The sequence below is a fragment of the Pipistrellus hanaki genome (genome assembly GCF_964339955.1).
Source record: "Pipistrellus hanaki genome assembly, chromosome: 3".
NCBI lineage: Eukaryota > Metazoa > Chordata > Mammalia > Chiroptera > Vespertilionidae > Pipistrellus > Pipistrellus hanaki.
The window spans coordinates 127,338,977-127,355,249 of NC_140505.1; the positions used below are offsets into that span (position 1 = coordinate 127,338,977).

Consider the following 16,273-nt stretch of genomic DNA (forward strand, 5'->3'; position numbering starts at 1 on the left):
TGAATTTTATGCATCAGGCCTCTAGTTTCAAATAACTAAGAAAGTGAGAAAGAGGCATTAAAAAATTGTTCTCTTTCATTGTAGCTAAAGGAATGAAAGGATGGGGGAGAAAGTGCAGTTTTTCAACCTCCTCAGAATCTTCTAAACTGTAGTTTAGAGGTTCAAATGTAGCATCCAGCCTTCATTTGAAGTCCTATGTAATGCAGTAAACCTTGTTGATTCTCCTTCCAAAATATATTCAGAACCTGCCCACTTCTCACCACCTCCACCGCTAACCATTCTGGCTCAGTACAGCATTATTGCTCAGATTATTGCAGTAGTTTCTTTCTACTTTAGTCTTGACCTCTTTCTCCCCAACAATCTGTTCCGCATGAAGCAACTAATGTGATTCCTTAAAAATGTAAGTCATGCCAGATCTCACCTCTGCAATGAAGTGAATTCTATGCCCCTATAACTCACATGTTTTAAGCCCTAACTTCCAATGAAATGGTTCAAAATTAAGTTTAGATGAGGTCGTGCAGTTGGCACCCTTAGAAGAAGAAACGCCAGAGAGCTTGCTTTCTCTCTGTACTGGGTGAAAACACAGCAAAAAGGTGGCCATCCACAAATCAGGAAGAGAGCTCTCACCAGAACTCAACCATACTGAGATGGGGAAGACTATAGCAAGAGCAAGGAAGCAGCTTAAAGATCTGAGGCTCAAATGCAAATGTGTTAATTTAAGATACTCATTAGGTATCCGAGTGCAGATGTCAAAGAGTAATAGAGTGTGGAAGTTTGAAGTTGAAGTGAGCTAACCAGGCTGCAGATGCAAATTTGGAAATTACCAGCATCAGTAGATGATACTTAAAGTCATGGGGCTGCATGGAGGTAGCAAAGAGAAGAGGTTCAAAACCTAAGTCCTAAGGCACTCCAGTGTTAAGCCCCTAGAGGTGGGAAAGGACCGGGAGAATAGACTTGGAAATAATGACCAGTGAATTGGAGAAAAAAATAAAAAAGGAAAATGTGCTGCCCTGAAAGACAAGCTAAAAATGTGTTTCAGGGAGTTGGAGAGAACAACCGTGTCAGATGCTGCTGACAGCTCACAATGAAGACTAAGAATTGACCGCTGGATTTAGCGATGTGGAGGCATTATTGAACTTGACACGAGCAGTTTTAGTACAGGGTTGGGGGCAAACGCCTGATGTATAGTGCATTTAGAAAAACAAGGAAAGGACAAAAACTGGAGTCAGTGCAGATGGACAACACCTTCCAGCAGTTTAGCTGTAAAAGGAAGGAGAGAAATGGTACAGTAGCTGGAATGAGTGTGCATGTGTGTGCTTGTGTTGAGAGAAATGGCACCATATTTTAAATGTTTGTGGAAGAAGATCCAATAAAGAGGAGAAATTATAAAGACTCAGGAGAGCGAAGGGAGAACTGCTGAAGTGATATCCTTTGACAGGTGAACGAAGACGGGATCAGGTGCAGTGGTGCCTCGCATAACGAACGCCTCGCACAGCGAACTTTGGACAGGTTTTTCATGAAACCATCGGCCAAAAAGCAGAAAATGGATGAAGATGTGCAAGATTCGGTAGACTCTACTTAGTCTGTCTTAAAATTAAAAACATGTGTGTTTTTTTAAAAAAAAAATTATGTTTTTAGATGTATCTAAATAAAAATATGTCATCTTAGCATATTTTTTTTTATGTCATCTTAGCATATTTTATGCTACAGAACGAATTATTTTTTTAACATGTATTGTTATGGGAAAACGCTTTTCGCATAACAAACTTGCTCCTGGAACGAATTAAGTCCGTTGTGTGAGGCACCACTGTGTATAAAAAAAGGTGCCCCATGCCTCAGCAATGCCACTTCATCCACAGGAATAAGGAAGAATCTGGCATAAGCAATGACGACAGTAGAAAAACTCTGGAAATAATGTATTTTCCGGCGTATAAGACGACACTGTGTTCTAGTAAAAAGCCTGCTCAGATTGGCCAGAGTCAGAGAGGCGGTCTATTAAAAAAAGAACTGGTGCTACCTCAGAAGTGGGGGGTAGTCTTTTACAGCGAATATAGGCCTAGACCTATGTTTTAACTGTAAAGTTAAGGGGTTGTCTTATACGCCGGAAAATACGGTACTTATTTCTTAGTGTAGGGGCCAAACACCTCTGTTGGAATATGTAAAACGGTAACGTGGAAACTTTTCTTATAGATATGTCCTGATTAAGTGAAGCACTTCCTAATACTGCGTTTACTTTCAGAATAAACAATCATTCACACAAAAAGAACCTGGTTGAATCGTGAAAATATATTTAGGAACAAATCCAAAGTTGTGAAGGTCTGAAATTCTTAAAACTAGAGAAGGAGGGAGGACAGCTGTAAGAAAATTGAAGGTGGAATAATACTGTTGAACTGGCAAAATTAAAAAACAAACAAACCACTTCTCAACTAGATTTTAAGCTTCTAGCAGAAGAGGCCATTTATTATCATTGCAAGTACACTTTTACATAGTAACTTCTCAATAAATACTTGCTGAATCAATTAGTTACTTCAGTTCTATAGTTGGTTTGTGCTGCATTAAATTCTTCCTAAGTGTATCTGTGGTGTACAAGTATATATTGTAGTAGAATCATCTCATGAATCATTTCCACTAAAATGCATTGTTTTCATTGATTTCTTTCTTCTTTAGTGTCCTTTGTTTATCTCTTTTTGCATTAGTAGTTAAATGTCACAAACATTGAGAATCTTAGAAATATACTAGAGGCCTGGTGCATGACATTGGTGCATTGGGAGGAAGGGGGGGGGTGTTCCTTAGCCTGGCCTACACCCTCTCACAGTCCGGGACCCTTTGAGGGTTCTTCTCCTGCTGGCTTAAGCTCGCTCCTCACCACCACCACTGTGCTAGTCAGCAGTAAGTCTGGCTTCTGGCTGAGCAGTGCTCCCTCTATGGGAGTGCACTGACCACCAGGGGGCAGCTCCTGCATTGAGCATCTGTCCCCTGGTGGTCAGTGCATGTCATAGCAACCAATCGTTCTGCCATTTGTTTAATTTGCATATCAGGGTTTTATTACATAGGACTAGAGGCCCAATGCATGAAGAATCCTGCAAGAATGGGCCTTCCTTTTCCAGGCTTCCAGCACCACCTTCACTCTGTCCAGAGCCGCCTTTCTACCTTCCCATGCTGCCCAGAGGCCTGGAGTGGCTGAGGCAATGTGGAATACCTGTGTTATCACCATGGCAATGACACAAGCATCCTGCCCCTCCCCCAGCCTCTCAGTGTCTGCATATGCAAATTAACCTGCCATATTTGTTGGGTTAATTTGCATACTCACTCCTGATTCGCTGGTGGGTATTGCGAAGGTACGGTCAATTTGTATCTTACTCTTTTATTAGTGAAGATATGTTTTGTTTGTTAGTTTAGTCTTAGACATGCATAGCATGTAATTGCTGCAAAATAGCTTAATAAACATAGTTAAATGGCCATATTATGAAATAATTAAAGAAGTAGAAAATGCCTTGTTAAAATGTGTTAAAATAACTATAAAATATTAAATATTGAAGTAATTGTCCATTTTAATGGGAGTTGGTAGTATTTTAGTGCCAAAGGATGTCAGAATGGGGATTAGGAAACTATAAAAGATATTCCCCATTGAAAGAAATTATATGTGTTATTTTGGTTTATGAGAAAATCACCATGTGAAAGGTTTTTTTAGAAATAAATTTCCTTCATAAAATAAGGGGAGAGGATAGTCATTTGAAGAAACTTATTTCTCTACAACACTTGGAAAACTGGAAGACAATGGGGAGAGGATAGTCATTTGAAGAAACTTATTTCTCTACAACACTTAGAAAACTGGAAGACAATGAACTACCGCATCTGAGAATGCGGTAGTAGTTTTCACCCACAGAGAGATCCTAAGTTAGTTTCTGCCAGGAGCCATACAATTAAATAGCTCCAGTGTACATTCAAATATTTTGAGGAGTTCTGGTTGAAAGAAGCACTTGGGGATGAGTTGGCATTATGTAGAAGTAGATCTGACTGGGTACACTGCCTCCAGGTATTTGCTTTTAAACAGCACTAATATTTGAGACCACCAACAAAGCATATATGTCACATTCAATATTTATCTCATCAAAAGCAGGGTAAGAAGAGTCATACTTAAAAAAAAAAGTCACAAGTAATAACTCAACTATGAGATGCATGTTTAAAAAACGGGAGCAGTTTCATATCTTTACCATTTTAAATTAAAAACAAAAATACATCTATAACTTAAAAAAAAAAAAAAGAAACATAACCATAGTGGATGAAATGGTTGACAGTCTTTAATTAAAAAAAATATTTTGTGAAAGAAAAACTCAAAAACTGTACTACTGCAAATAACAAACTGTCATCATCATCATCATCATCATCATCATCATCGAAAAAAAGTATATCTGTAATAACTTAAATAAAACTCATTGATTCAAACTAAGCTCTCCTATTTATGAACTTCAATAGGGCAACTTATCCCTTAACTCATCTACTCCATTATAAAAAAGTAAATAGACTCCATCAACATGATACATAGAGCCCCAGGTATCCAGGGGCTCTACACAATTCTCCCCTTTCTTCTCCACCTCTGATTCCATTTGTTTCTTTAGGGGGTAGTGGGGACTGAAGTCAATATAAGACTTCTTTTTATGTGCATTTCATGCCTACAGCTTGGTGCAACGATCCCACATTCTTAATATGGTAGTATATTTTTGCCTTACAAAATGTTGGTGCTTCCATATTGCATGAGTCTCTAATCCATTCATACCTATAAATATTGTATTCTCTCCTCAACAAAAAACACACACCTTAAAGCCAGAAATCCTTGTAACATAATACTTTTGCTCCCTTCACAATCACAGCACTGTGCCTGGTAGATATTGAATTCTTCATAAAAGAATGCTGTCTGAGGCACAAAAAAAAAAGCAATCAAGCAAACTCCTTTACAAAACATTGACTTACAAATTACGAAGTAGCAGCAAAAGGAAACTGAAGGCTATCTGCCATAATTAATGGAAATCTAAACAGAGCAAACAAAATATTCCAATACAAACCTGTCACTTTAGCAGCCACTTAATTAACGTATAAAACATCTATGTTGAAAAGCAAACATTTAAAACACTTAAATATACCTTCTGGCTGATGAAATTATGAGTTATAAGAAGGGTGCTCTTTTATGTTATTTTTACGTTTTCAACTTCTCTTCAAGGAACATGTTTTAATATTAACAGGACACTAACAAAAATAACTATTAGCTTACACCTCTAGCAATCATATTACCTAGTTTATTAAGATGACCTACATTTTAATCTCTGAATTCTCATAATTTCAGAAATCTGCTTTGGTAGAATCCTGAAGTGCTGGAGCTAGACAGCCTGAATTTGAATTATAAAGCCACGGATTCCTGCTGTGGGAGCAGAGTACATTACTGAGTCACTTGGTGCCTAAATTTCATCACCTGGAAAACGAGAAAATAACAGGCACCGCCTCAGTGGCAGCGAAAAAGATTAAATGGATTCAAATGTACAAAGCCCTCAAGAGTGACCCACATTCAGTAAACACAAGCCCATTTGTTTTTGTAATTGTGGTCATTATGCTTGGGGATGAGAGGAAAGATGATTTTTTACATAACAGCCTGTTTTTAAGTAAACCTCAGGGCCTCAGAGCATTCTCGTGAAAACAGAGCACATTCTATACCCAAAGACTTGGATTATATCCAAAAGGCTTTATGCCTCTCATTACAACTTAACACCAAGAAAGAGAAGCCTCATATAAATACTCCTAATTCCCTAAGTTTGAGATTTTCAAAATACATCCTCCCACAGGTACACTGGCTGCATATTTTGGCTTAAAAACATTAAAGAAATATCCTTGTGTAACAAGAGAATAAATTTATTGCCCTAATAGTGAGCATCAGAATTCCTCATAGGGAACTATTCTGATAAACTACTTGGTGTGGAAACTCAAATCTTTATAGATAAGCTGGCATGAGACAATTCCACAGCAGAGAAAGTTAAACTATTCAGCATTTGAAATGAAAAAAAAAAAAGAACTTAGGGAGATTGAAGAAGGGGATATTGAAGAGTTTATGATAGAAAGGCAAAGGGAATTCTGAGAAAAAGAGGCTCCAATATTACATTTTAAGGTTGCTTTCTTGTTTGGTTTTTGCAATGTAACACTCTGGCATGCACACATAGCTCTCAGTAAATTCAGGTTAACTGGTGGAGAGTGTTCTTATTTATGTGTTTCAGGTTTAGGTTTTCTAGTGGAAAATCAAAGAAAAAGGCAAGTTCCACACCTGCCCCTGACATGCTGTGGGACAGGGATAGATCTGTGCGGTAAGGGCGCCATTAGTTCACAGAGACAGCTCTTATCCAGAGGTGAGCATTAGCAGAACACAAATAATTCTCCCCCTATTCCCAGAACCCTCTGCACTGGGAACCCCAGTCCTACTCCCACTTGCTCTTGAACACACCTATCAGGCCTTTGCCCTTCTCAAGTGCCAATTAATGGTCAATTCTCAGTCCTCATCTAACAGGATTTACCACAATTTATCATCTGCCCTCTTTGAAGAGTTCTATTCGTTAGATGCCTGGGACAAATACCTGTTTTCTTAGTACCTCAACCAGTTGCTTCTTGTCAACCAGCAGGCTTTCCTGGCTCCTGATTTCTGTATCCACTAAACATTGGATCCATCCCTCCTTGTTCCTATTCTCTTTCCTACCTGCTCTCACAGCTGTGGTGGTCCTGACCATCCTGACATGCTGGCAAATGGGTTTCTCTAGCCAGATTTCTAACCCAAAGTCCAAAGTTATAAATGCATTTGTCTACCTGAATTTTTTATAGACATTAAGGTGCCACCTAAATGCTCAATGGACCTTTCAATCTCAAACACTGCCTCTTTCCACAACTGTCCTGTCTCAGTAAAATGCAAATCCATTCTTCAAATTTTCAGACCAAAAACCTTGGAATTGTCCTTCATACCTGCCTTTTTCTCATACCCCACATCCTATTCAGCAGTGAATCTTTGTCTGTGCTTTCAATACACATCCAGATCATTTCTCTGTTAACATCCTAGCCCATCCGGCAACCATCATATTTTGCCATATATTCTTAACTGCTTTTTATGCCTCTGACCTTTCTACCTATATCACGGTCTCTCAGTCCCAGCACTATTGACATTTTGGCTAGACAACTCTTTATTATGGGAGACTGTCGTGTGCACTGTAAGATGTTTAGCAGTATCCCTGGCCTCCACCCACTAAATGTCAATAGAACACACTCTACCACCCCCTCCTTGAGTTGTGACAAATAAAAAGTGTCTCCAGATACTGCCAAGTGCCTGAAGGACAAAAATCACCTTGACTGAGCACCATTGCCCCACAGTATACTAGTGCTTGACCCACATAATACCCTTTTATAACAGAAACCAGATTATATAATACTTCTAATAACTGACCAATTGATTTCCTTCTCACCCAGGAGAAAAAGCAAAAGTCTTTACCACAGTCTGCTGGCTCTCCATGATCTGCTACTCACCTTGACCTTATCTCCTTAACCCATTCTGCTCTAGTCATACCTGCCTCTTTTCTGTTCCTTAATTACCCAACAAAGCTCCCATCTCAAAGTCAGGGCACTTTTTCCACTTGGGTTACTCCTTCATGTCCTTGAGTTCTTTGCTCAAGAGTCAGCTTCCCAATGAAGCCCTCAATACTCACCCATTTAAAAGATTCAGCCCCTTGCCCATGACTGATCTGCTCCACACACCTCCTGCTCCTCTGCTCCAGGTTTACTTTTAATGGCACTTCTCTCCATCTGATATACTTTATGTGCTACTAATTGCTTTAGGGTCTACCTCTACCTAAGAAATGTAAGCCCCAGGAAGGAAGTGATTTTTGTCTTTTTTACTTGCTGCTGTATCCCTGTCACATAGCAAAGTACCTGTAGGAGGCACTCAATAGATGCTTATTGAAAGGTGGATGGGAGGAAGGAAGGGAAGAAGGGAGGAATGGAGGAAAGGAGGGAGAGAAGGAGGGAGGGAGGAAGAGAAGGAGAGAAGGAAGGAAGGAAGGAAGGAAGGAAGGAAGGAAGGAAGGAAGGAAGGAAGGAAGGAAAGAAGGAAGAAAGGGAAACCATTTTAGTTCTAAAGGTTCAAGGCAGTCACGTCTGATATCTATGATATCTCTACATTAACAAAGACAGAGTTGATTTCCATGGAATTTATTTAAAATATAATTCATCATATACAATGGAAAGTAAGAATTTGTCAAAATACTTCTGTACTTAGGAATTTTTGTAGAGGAGGTATTTAGAAAGCAAACTTATAAATCCATTAACATATAGAGCTAAATATCTATACCAGTAGATATACAAAAATAAGTAGAACTTTAGAATAAGTTTTAGGAAGTGCCACAGGCTATGGTAACTCACCTAAATACATAAAAAGAAGTGTGCTGGGGTGAGTCAAATCATTCAATTGCATACACCGTAAGGTAGCTTAACAAGTAAGAGTAGCAGCGAACGGAGCTCTTTTCTGTAGATGAAAGCCTGCATGGTTCACTTGTGAGTGAACTAAAGGACTGGAGATGCTTCCTGCTGCAAGCTGACAGTCACAGGGAACCCCCTGAAGTTATAAATTGGATTCCTGTACTAATTACTGTTCTGAAGGGGACAAAGATTCACATTTTATTTCTCTTGCTGAACTTGCAGCATAAGCACTTGTGAATTTTACATTAGGGTCAAGCTGGGAAGCTCCCAGTCAGTTTCTCTTGGAGTACAGAACAGTGTCACCTCCCATGCAAATGAAGTCAGGTATTCTTCCCGCTTTGGGTGCCTACCAGGGAGATTTCAGTGTAATGGACTCCAGTAGGGGAGTGAATACAGAGAAGAAAAGAAAGCAGACAGAAGAAAAACAAAATAAAACATGGATCCTGTTTGAAATACAATTTTGTTACACATTTGAAATTATATAATATGGATTCTAAGAGCATATGCTTCAAAAAGGCCTCAGAATTTTATAAATATCACTAATTAAAATTACATGCCACACCCATTGATCCCAATATCAACTATTCTATCTACTCTCTGAACTATATAGTGTAAGACCAGAAAGCTATGCAGCAGGCAGGTGCTTTAATGAAATTAATGAAATAGGCCAGTTCTCCTGAGAGAAGAGCCTGTGGTTCAAATGTTAACATTTTTTTTACCAGAGAGGGGAGGGGAATAAAGGAGGACAGTGATGTAATCTTTCAAAACTGGTTTTCTGAGAAGGAAAACAACTTCAGCATTTCTAATGGGGGACATGCCTTTCCTAAATTCCTGGGAAGTCAGAGCGCATTGCCCTGCAAAAGCAGCATCTGCAGCCCAGGCGGGTTAGGCTCAGTGGGTTAGTGTCACAGGTTCAATTCCTGAATAGGGGCACTGTTCCTCAGTTATGGTTTCCATTCCCAGTTTGGATTGGGAGCTTGTGGGAGGCTCTCTTACATAAATGTGCCTCTCTCTCTCTTTCTCTCTCTCTCTCTCTCTCTCTCTCTCTCTCTCTCTCTCTCTCTCTCTCTCCCCCCCCCCTCTCCCTCTCCCTCTCCCTCCTTTCCACTCTGAAAATTAATGGAAAAAATATCCTCATGTTAAGATTTAAGAAAGAACGAAAGATAAGAAGGAAGGAAGGAAGGAAGGAAGGAAGGAAGGAAGGAAGGAAGGAAGGAAGGAAGGAAGGAAGGAAGAAAGAAAAAGAGAAAGAAAGGGGGAGAGAGAGAGACTGGTATACCAGAGAGTAGGAGAATCATTAATTAAAAATAAATAAATAAAAAGCAGCAACTTCATTTAAATTAGGATAACAAAATTCATCCATTATTCATTCAACAAAAAATTATCCAACATACTCTCTTTGTAAAAGAAGGAAATGCAAGCATATTCATCATGAACACAACCTCCACTGTTAAAACTCCCCTTCTCTCTTGATTCTATTCTATTTACCCTGACTATCTGAAAAGTGACTGAACAAAAATAATCTAAGGAATAACTAAGACACTGAGATCTGACATCTGAGATTAGGAAAGACACAAAACAAGGAGTAGACAATATTGAACAGGTCTTGGAATTATAAAGAACTTCCTTGAAATCCCAGCTTCTTTACTCACTGGCTGTCTGAATGAATGGAAGGCTCCTGGGTCTCAGTTCCCTTAGGTGGAAAATGTAACAGTCACTACCCACATAGCAGCGGTGCGATTAAATGAGATGCTCACATGTACCCCTTCCCAGTATGTATTCAACAAGCTGTAGCTCTGGGGGTTATCTTCTGGAATCCAAAATTTAGATGATGCCATTCTTAATTCCTATGAGTACTCTCTGGCAAGACTTTAGAAACCCTACATTTTATTTTACCCTCTTCAGAAAAAAAAAATATTTTCATGCTTATCGTCTTTAAAATATATAACCCTTGGAATTTCTGTGCTTCTAAATGTCTTGAATAAATGCATGAAGAAGAAATTCCATGGACCCCTTCCAGTAAAATAACCTTCTTGGACCCCTTCCAGTAAAATAACCAAGACAATTCTTACCTAGTTTGGGCAAGGAGTAGGGCACTTGAAAGTAGTCTTCATAAAACTCTATTAATCTCTTTGTTATATGGAGAGCATAGTCCCCGGATCCTCTTCTGATAGCGTCGGGTCGCGCATATAATCGTACCTAATTAAAAATATATATAAAAGTTACTTTAGCCTTTTGGTACTCAGATTTTATCTTGCCTGCATATATGAATCCACACAAATCACTTCGCTTACTACAGAAACTAAACAGCATTCTTGTTCATATATCAAAGCATGCTGTGGCTGAATGAACCAAACTCAAACAATTAAAGTAACCAAGTTGTGCAAGTCACAATTTCCTCGCTTTACAAGAAGACATAGAGAAGATTTACACAGCTTGCATCAAAATAAGTATTCAAAGTTATCACTTACATGTGCTTGCTAGAGATAGGAAGGTATGGCGGATTAGTATAATGGTTCTCTGACTATGCTGAAAGTAGGCAGGATATGGTGGCTCAGCAGGAGAGAAATTCATGGTTTGTTAAAGACACATTACATCCAGCTAGGAAAGCATTACTGAGCTGAACAGAAATATATGTTATGCTTCCTTCTTTTCTTTGGAACTAACTGTCCTTATTCCCAATATGCAAAGTAGGAATAGAAAATGTTTCATGTCCATAAATGATTGCCATTCTGGAAAGCCGTCTTCAACTGCTCTAGGCTTTGAAACCAGCTGAAATACTTCATATTTCTAACACAGTCTGGATACTTAATATTGATTTTTAAATCAAGAATTGTATATTATCTAGTCCTTGGCCAAAAAGAAACCTGAGGCAAATAACATAAAACTGAGCAAAACTAACAACTACACAGAAAAGGTTAAAATGAGATTAGTTTTCATAAAGCTTTTATAAAGCAATCCAGCATCTTTCTTTCCAAAGGCTAAATCTATTTTTCACAGATGTGGTCCCTAATCCTCATATCAATTCGGTGAATAATAAATATGTATTCTGTGGAGCTGTGAGGAGTGCAGCAGTCTGGGAGTTGGCTGGTAGTCCTGCTCTGTTTCTGACCAAGCCGGGTGATATTGAACAAATTACTTAACCTCTTTGGGTCTCAACCGGTCTCATTTATAAAATAAAAGTGTTGGCCACCAGCTGGTTACTAACGCTCTTTTCAGTTCTAAAATAGATTACTTCCAATCATGTTTTACAGATAAAGGAGTTTGTGTTCTTTTCAAATCACTGAAAAAAATAAATGGTTTAGTGGGTTTGTGAAAATAGATATTTACATTCAACACAAAGACCAAAGAAAAGCTGTGCTCAATAGTATAAAAATTGATTAGACAATCAACTCTTTACTATTCTGACTTAAGGAGAGAGAACATATGTCAGAGATGTGTTTAATCAAAAAGAGTAGAAAGTTTAAAAAAATACATTCTGCTTCATGTTAGAAAGTCCTGTAATTCAATAAGATATCTACTAAATTCAACAAATGTATTTACTGAAATTCTCACTCACCAACCAAATCAAATATCAAATCTAGTTAACAGTCACCTACAGTTTGGGTTGGTGCTGTAGACACCACATACCACTGCAAAATTTGACACTCTTAGAGAGAAAGTTGTTATAATTCCCTGCCCCTGACATCACTGCTTATAAACACGCAATGTGTTCAGTAGAGTTCCCAAGAAGCAGGCCCTAAGGAAAGGATGAGTGTGCAAGGGATCTACTAAGGAGGTGTTCTCAGGAGAAACCTACAGGGAAGCCCAGGGAAGCAAGATAAGGAAGAATAATGAGTCAAGCAAAGTGCAATTTCAGGTGAAGTCCTGGCCTCAAACTGACCCAACAGGGAGCCCTAGAGTATAGCATTGCCTTGAGGCAGAACAGCTAGATTCCCAAACTCCTGCAGCTCAGTCATCGGATACTGATTACCAAGGGGAAGGCATCCATGGACTGGCCCAAGTATAGTCCTTTGAAGAAGATTTCAGATTCAACCTATTAAGAGGAAAGCAATGAGAACTGGTGCTTGGGTGCATCAAACAAGAAATAAGATCTGTCTGGGTACCAACAGCATACACCACACACAGTAATCATTTACGCATGCATTCATTCATTCAGCAAACACTTATTTGACATCTGCTTTGCACCAGGCCTAGACTAAGCATTTTTAATGTGGTAGTGAATGAGACATGTTCTCTAACTAAAGGTGGCACAAAGCATTATTGTGGGGGAGGGAGGAACATGGAAAGAAGCAATGTAATCTCCATTCTCAGAGAGTTTTCCATTTATTAGGTAAGTTAGATAACAACAGACAATGATAAATACTATATGAATGGTAAACTATAAATGACAAATGGATAGTCAGGAGAATAGATATCTTTCAGGAGATTCAAGTTAAAGTGAATAGTGATTTCACATTAAAAGCATAACCAGGACCACTGCAAAAATGATGCAGCAAAAGGGCACTAATTTTACTCCTAGGAAGCAGCATTGATTTTGGTAGAAACAGCCACCAATTAATCAATCCTACCAGTTAGTCAAACTATCTGTAGGCCAAGACAGGAGAAACTCAATTAAATTAAGGTGGTTTTCAAGATTTGATGGAAATGATCCAATCTGAATGAGAAGATAAAACATACACATGCTTGGCACAGTGTCTTCATTTGTTCATTCAAACATGTATCGCATGCATGCTGTGTGCCAGGCATTGTAGTAAGTATAGAAATAGAACAATAAAAATTCTTACCAAAAAATGAATAAGACATTTACGGTACTCTTACTCTTACTGCTCTTAAGAGGTTCACACTATGTGGGTAAACAAACAAATAAATCAACAATGAAATTCAATGTGAAAAATGCAACAATGTACTCTGCCTTCCCGCCCATTAGAAAAATTAGGGAGGCTGAGCTCATAAGGCCAAGCCCTCAACTTTCTATCCCCTCTTGCCTTTTCAAAAATATTCTCAAAATATTCCTCTTTATCCCCCATATCACCAATTTATGTCAACATGCTGCATAATTTTCACCAGAAAATAAGTAATCTGTACTGTTTCTTATGTTTAAAGACAAAATCTTTGCTTACCACAGTTAATCAGCTGTATTTTCCAGGAATGATCCTTGAAATTTTTTTTTCTTCTATATAGTTAGGATAAGCATGTAAGTTAACATCCAAACTGAAACACTTTTTAGAATGAAAAGGATCCCTTAGGTGTAAGTAGGGTGGTTGCCCATTTATACTTTGCCTATTCTCTCTTGAATTCACTATAATGAAGCTTTCATTCCCACTGCTCTCCCATAACTGCTCTAGCCAACATCTCTAAAGGCACTAGGATGCCAAATCCAACAGTCAGTACCCAGTCCTCAACATGCCTCACCTATCAGCAGAATTTGACACAGTTGATCATTTCTGCTCCTTCTAACACTTTCTTCACTTGGCTTTTATCTCACTTTCCTTCTATCTGGTTCACAACTCCTTCTGATTCCTGGCTGATTCCTCCCCATCTTCATCTACTTATCTCACTTAATGTTGGAGGGCCCCATATTCCACCTGCCAGAAACCAATTCCAGCATGTCATAATTGCAAGAGTTTCATCAAAAGGTTGAGGCACTTGGGGACTCAACAGGGGCTGAGTCACATATATTATTGCCTGCTGGAATGGCTGAAAGGTATTTCCCCAAACCTGAAAAGGACAATTGCTTGCTGCCAGACAGCTCAGGGCATCTTAATCTACATGTTATTGTCTCCTGTTGGCCAAACACCTGAACAGCCATAGGCTATTCCCTATTCTGACAATGGACTCTGTAGAGAAAACCCTACCCTTTGAAGTATATATCTCCAGCTTGCCTTAGGACAATTTGTGTTAATAAAAAGCAAGGGGTCCTAGACAAGGAGAATTTAGCTCCTTTAGCTAGGCTCCTCTGACCCCCAATGCCTTTTAAAATTATCTTTCATCTCTGGATATTTATTTAATCTACGCACAGCCTTCTCCAGATTGCTGAACCCTTCTAGATGCCAGATCAATACCACCGGCATGAAATGATGCCCCAAAGTCCAGCATTATCCATCAATAGATATTTTCACTCTCTGTCTACACTCAGTCATTTTGGTGATGACATCTAGTTTCATGGTTATAAATATCACTTAGATGCTGAATATTTTACCTTGTTACTTCCAGACTTCCCCACTCATTAATCCACCTGCCCACTGGGTGTTTTCACTAAGATATCTAAGAAGCATCTCAAACTTAACTTTTCTGATATTATGCTCACACACATACACACAAACACATCCCCCTAACTGCTACTCCAAAAATCTTTCCATCACTTGCCCAAGCCCAATGCTTCAACATTATTTTTTTTTATTTCTTTCATACTCTATGTTCAATTAGTCATGAAATCCTTGTAGATCTACCTTAAAAATATAACCAACCATTTTTATAACCCCAGTATTATCACTCTGCTCCAAGCTTCCTTCATTTCTTGCCTAAATAAGTGCTCTAGTATCCTACTAATGTCTTGTTCCTTATTCCTTAAGTATATCCTCTTCACAGCATTGAAATGTTTAGGTTAAAATGATCATCAAGTCATATCACTCTTTTGCTTTCCTCCTCTAGTGGATCCCCATGTCATTCAGAGTAAAAGGCCAACTTTTAAAAGTGACACAGTATTCCTATAAAAATTGAATCCACTTTATCTCTTTGACATCATTTCTTACTACTTTAATCCACACCAACCTTACTCTATCCATACACTAGCTTTCTTTGTATTCCTCAAACCTGCCAGCTCTCCCATCAAGGCTTTTGAGTTTTCCCCTAGATATCTCCATGGCTTGTTCACTATACACCTTAGATACTTCTCCAAACATCTCTTCTTGCTTAGACATCTTCCCTTCCATTCCAGAACATTCTATCCTCCTTCCTTGTTTTACTGTTTCCTATAACATTTATCACCATTTTGTAACAGATACGTTTTACTTACTCTTTTTACTTCCTGCTGCCTTTTCTCTAAGAAAGTAACTTGCATGAGGGAAATAATTTTGACCTATTACTAGTTCTAACCATGAAAGTGTCATTTTTTATGTAGGTCAAAATAGTGGGGTATTTTTTGGTGGGTTTTTTGTTTTGTTTTGTTTTGGTTTGTTTGTTTGTTTTCCTGTCAAGAGCCTGGCACATAGAAGACAGTCCATACATTTTTCTGAATGAATGAGTGAATTTCATAGGTATGTGCCAGTCCTAAGGAATATACAATAGGAACCCTTTGATAAGATTCTCAGGGGAGAAAATGTTTCAGCTAAGTCTTGAAAGTAAGATGAATACATTCACTAAGCTAAGTAGAAGATAATATTCTAGTCCAAAGTTACATTATGTGCTCAGGAAACAATGCAGAGCAAATAATTAGTGACTTTAAAGACAGTAGTAAATATTAGAACTTAGTTACAATAGTGGTGGTAAATCATCAGAGGATATTAAGCCAGAAAGTGATAAAATTATTTTTGCATTTCAGAAAGATCACACAGTGACCTATATCAAAGTGAACTGAAATATAGAGGGTTGCTTGTTAAGACGGCCCACAGAGACAACATTTGAAAAATGAGAAAATATTCAGTGATAGGTGAGACCAGAGAAGTAAAGAGACTTCAAATCATATTAAAGAAAGGTCTGTATATCAAATTGTAGAATATTAACTTAATACTATAAGCACAAATAAGTTATTTAAAGAGTTTTAAACCATAAAATG

The 16,273-nt window shown here is 38.3% G+C and overlaps 1 protein-coding gene across 3 annotated transcripts in view; it reads right to left on the bottom strand.

The window, feature by feature from the left end:
* The window catches only part of TRHDE (thyrotropin releasing hormone degrading enzyme), a 363,581-nt gene that overhangs the window by 242,750 nt on the left and 104,558 nt on the right, over positions 1-16,273 (bottom strand). For all 3 annotated transcript variants that reach the window (XM_084878863.1, XM_084878865.1, XM_084878864.1), the window contains exon 3: positions 10,569-10,695. In XM_084878863.1, the coding sequence (XP_084734989.1) occupies positions 10,569-10,695 (127 nt within the window). The remainder of the gene's footprint in view (positions 1-10,568; positions 10,696-16,273) is intronic.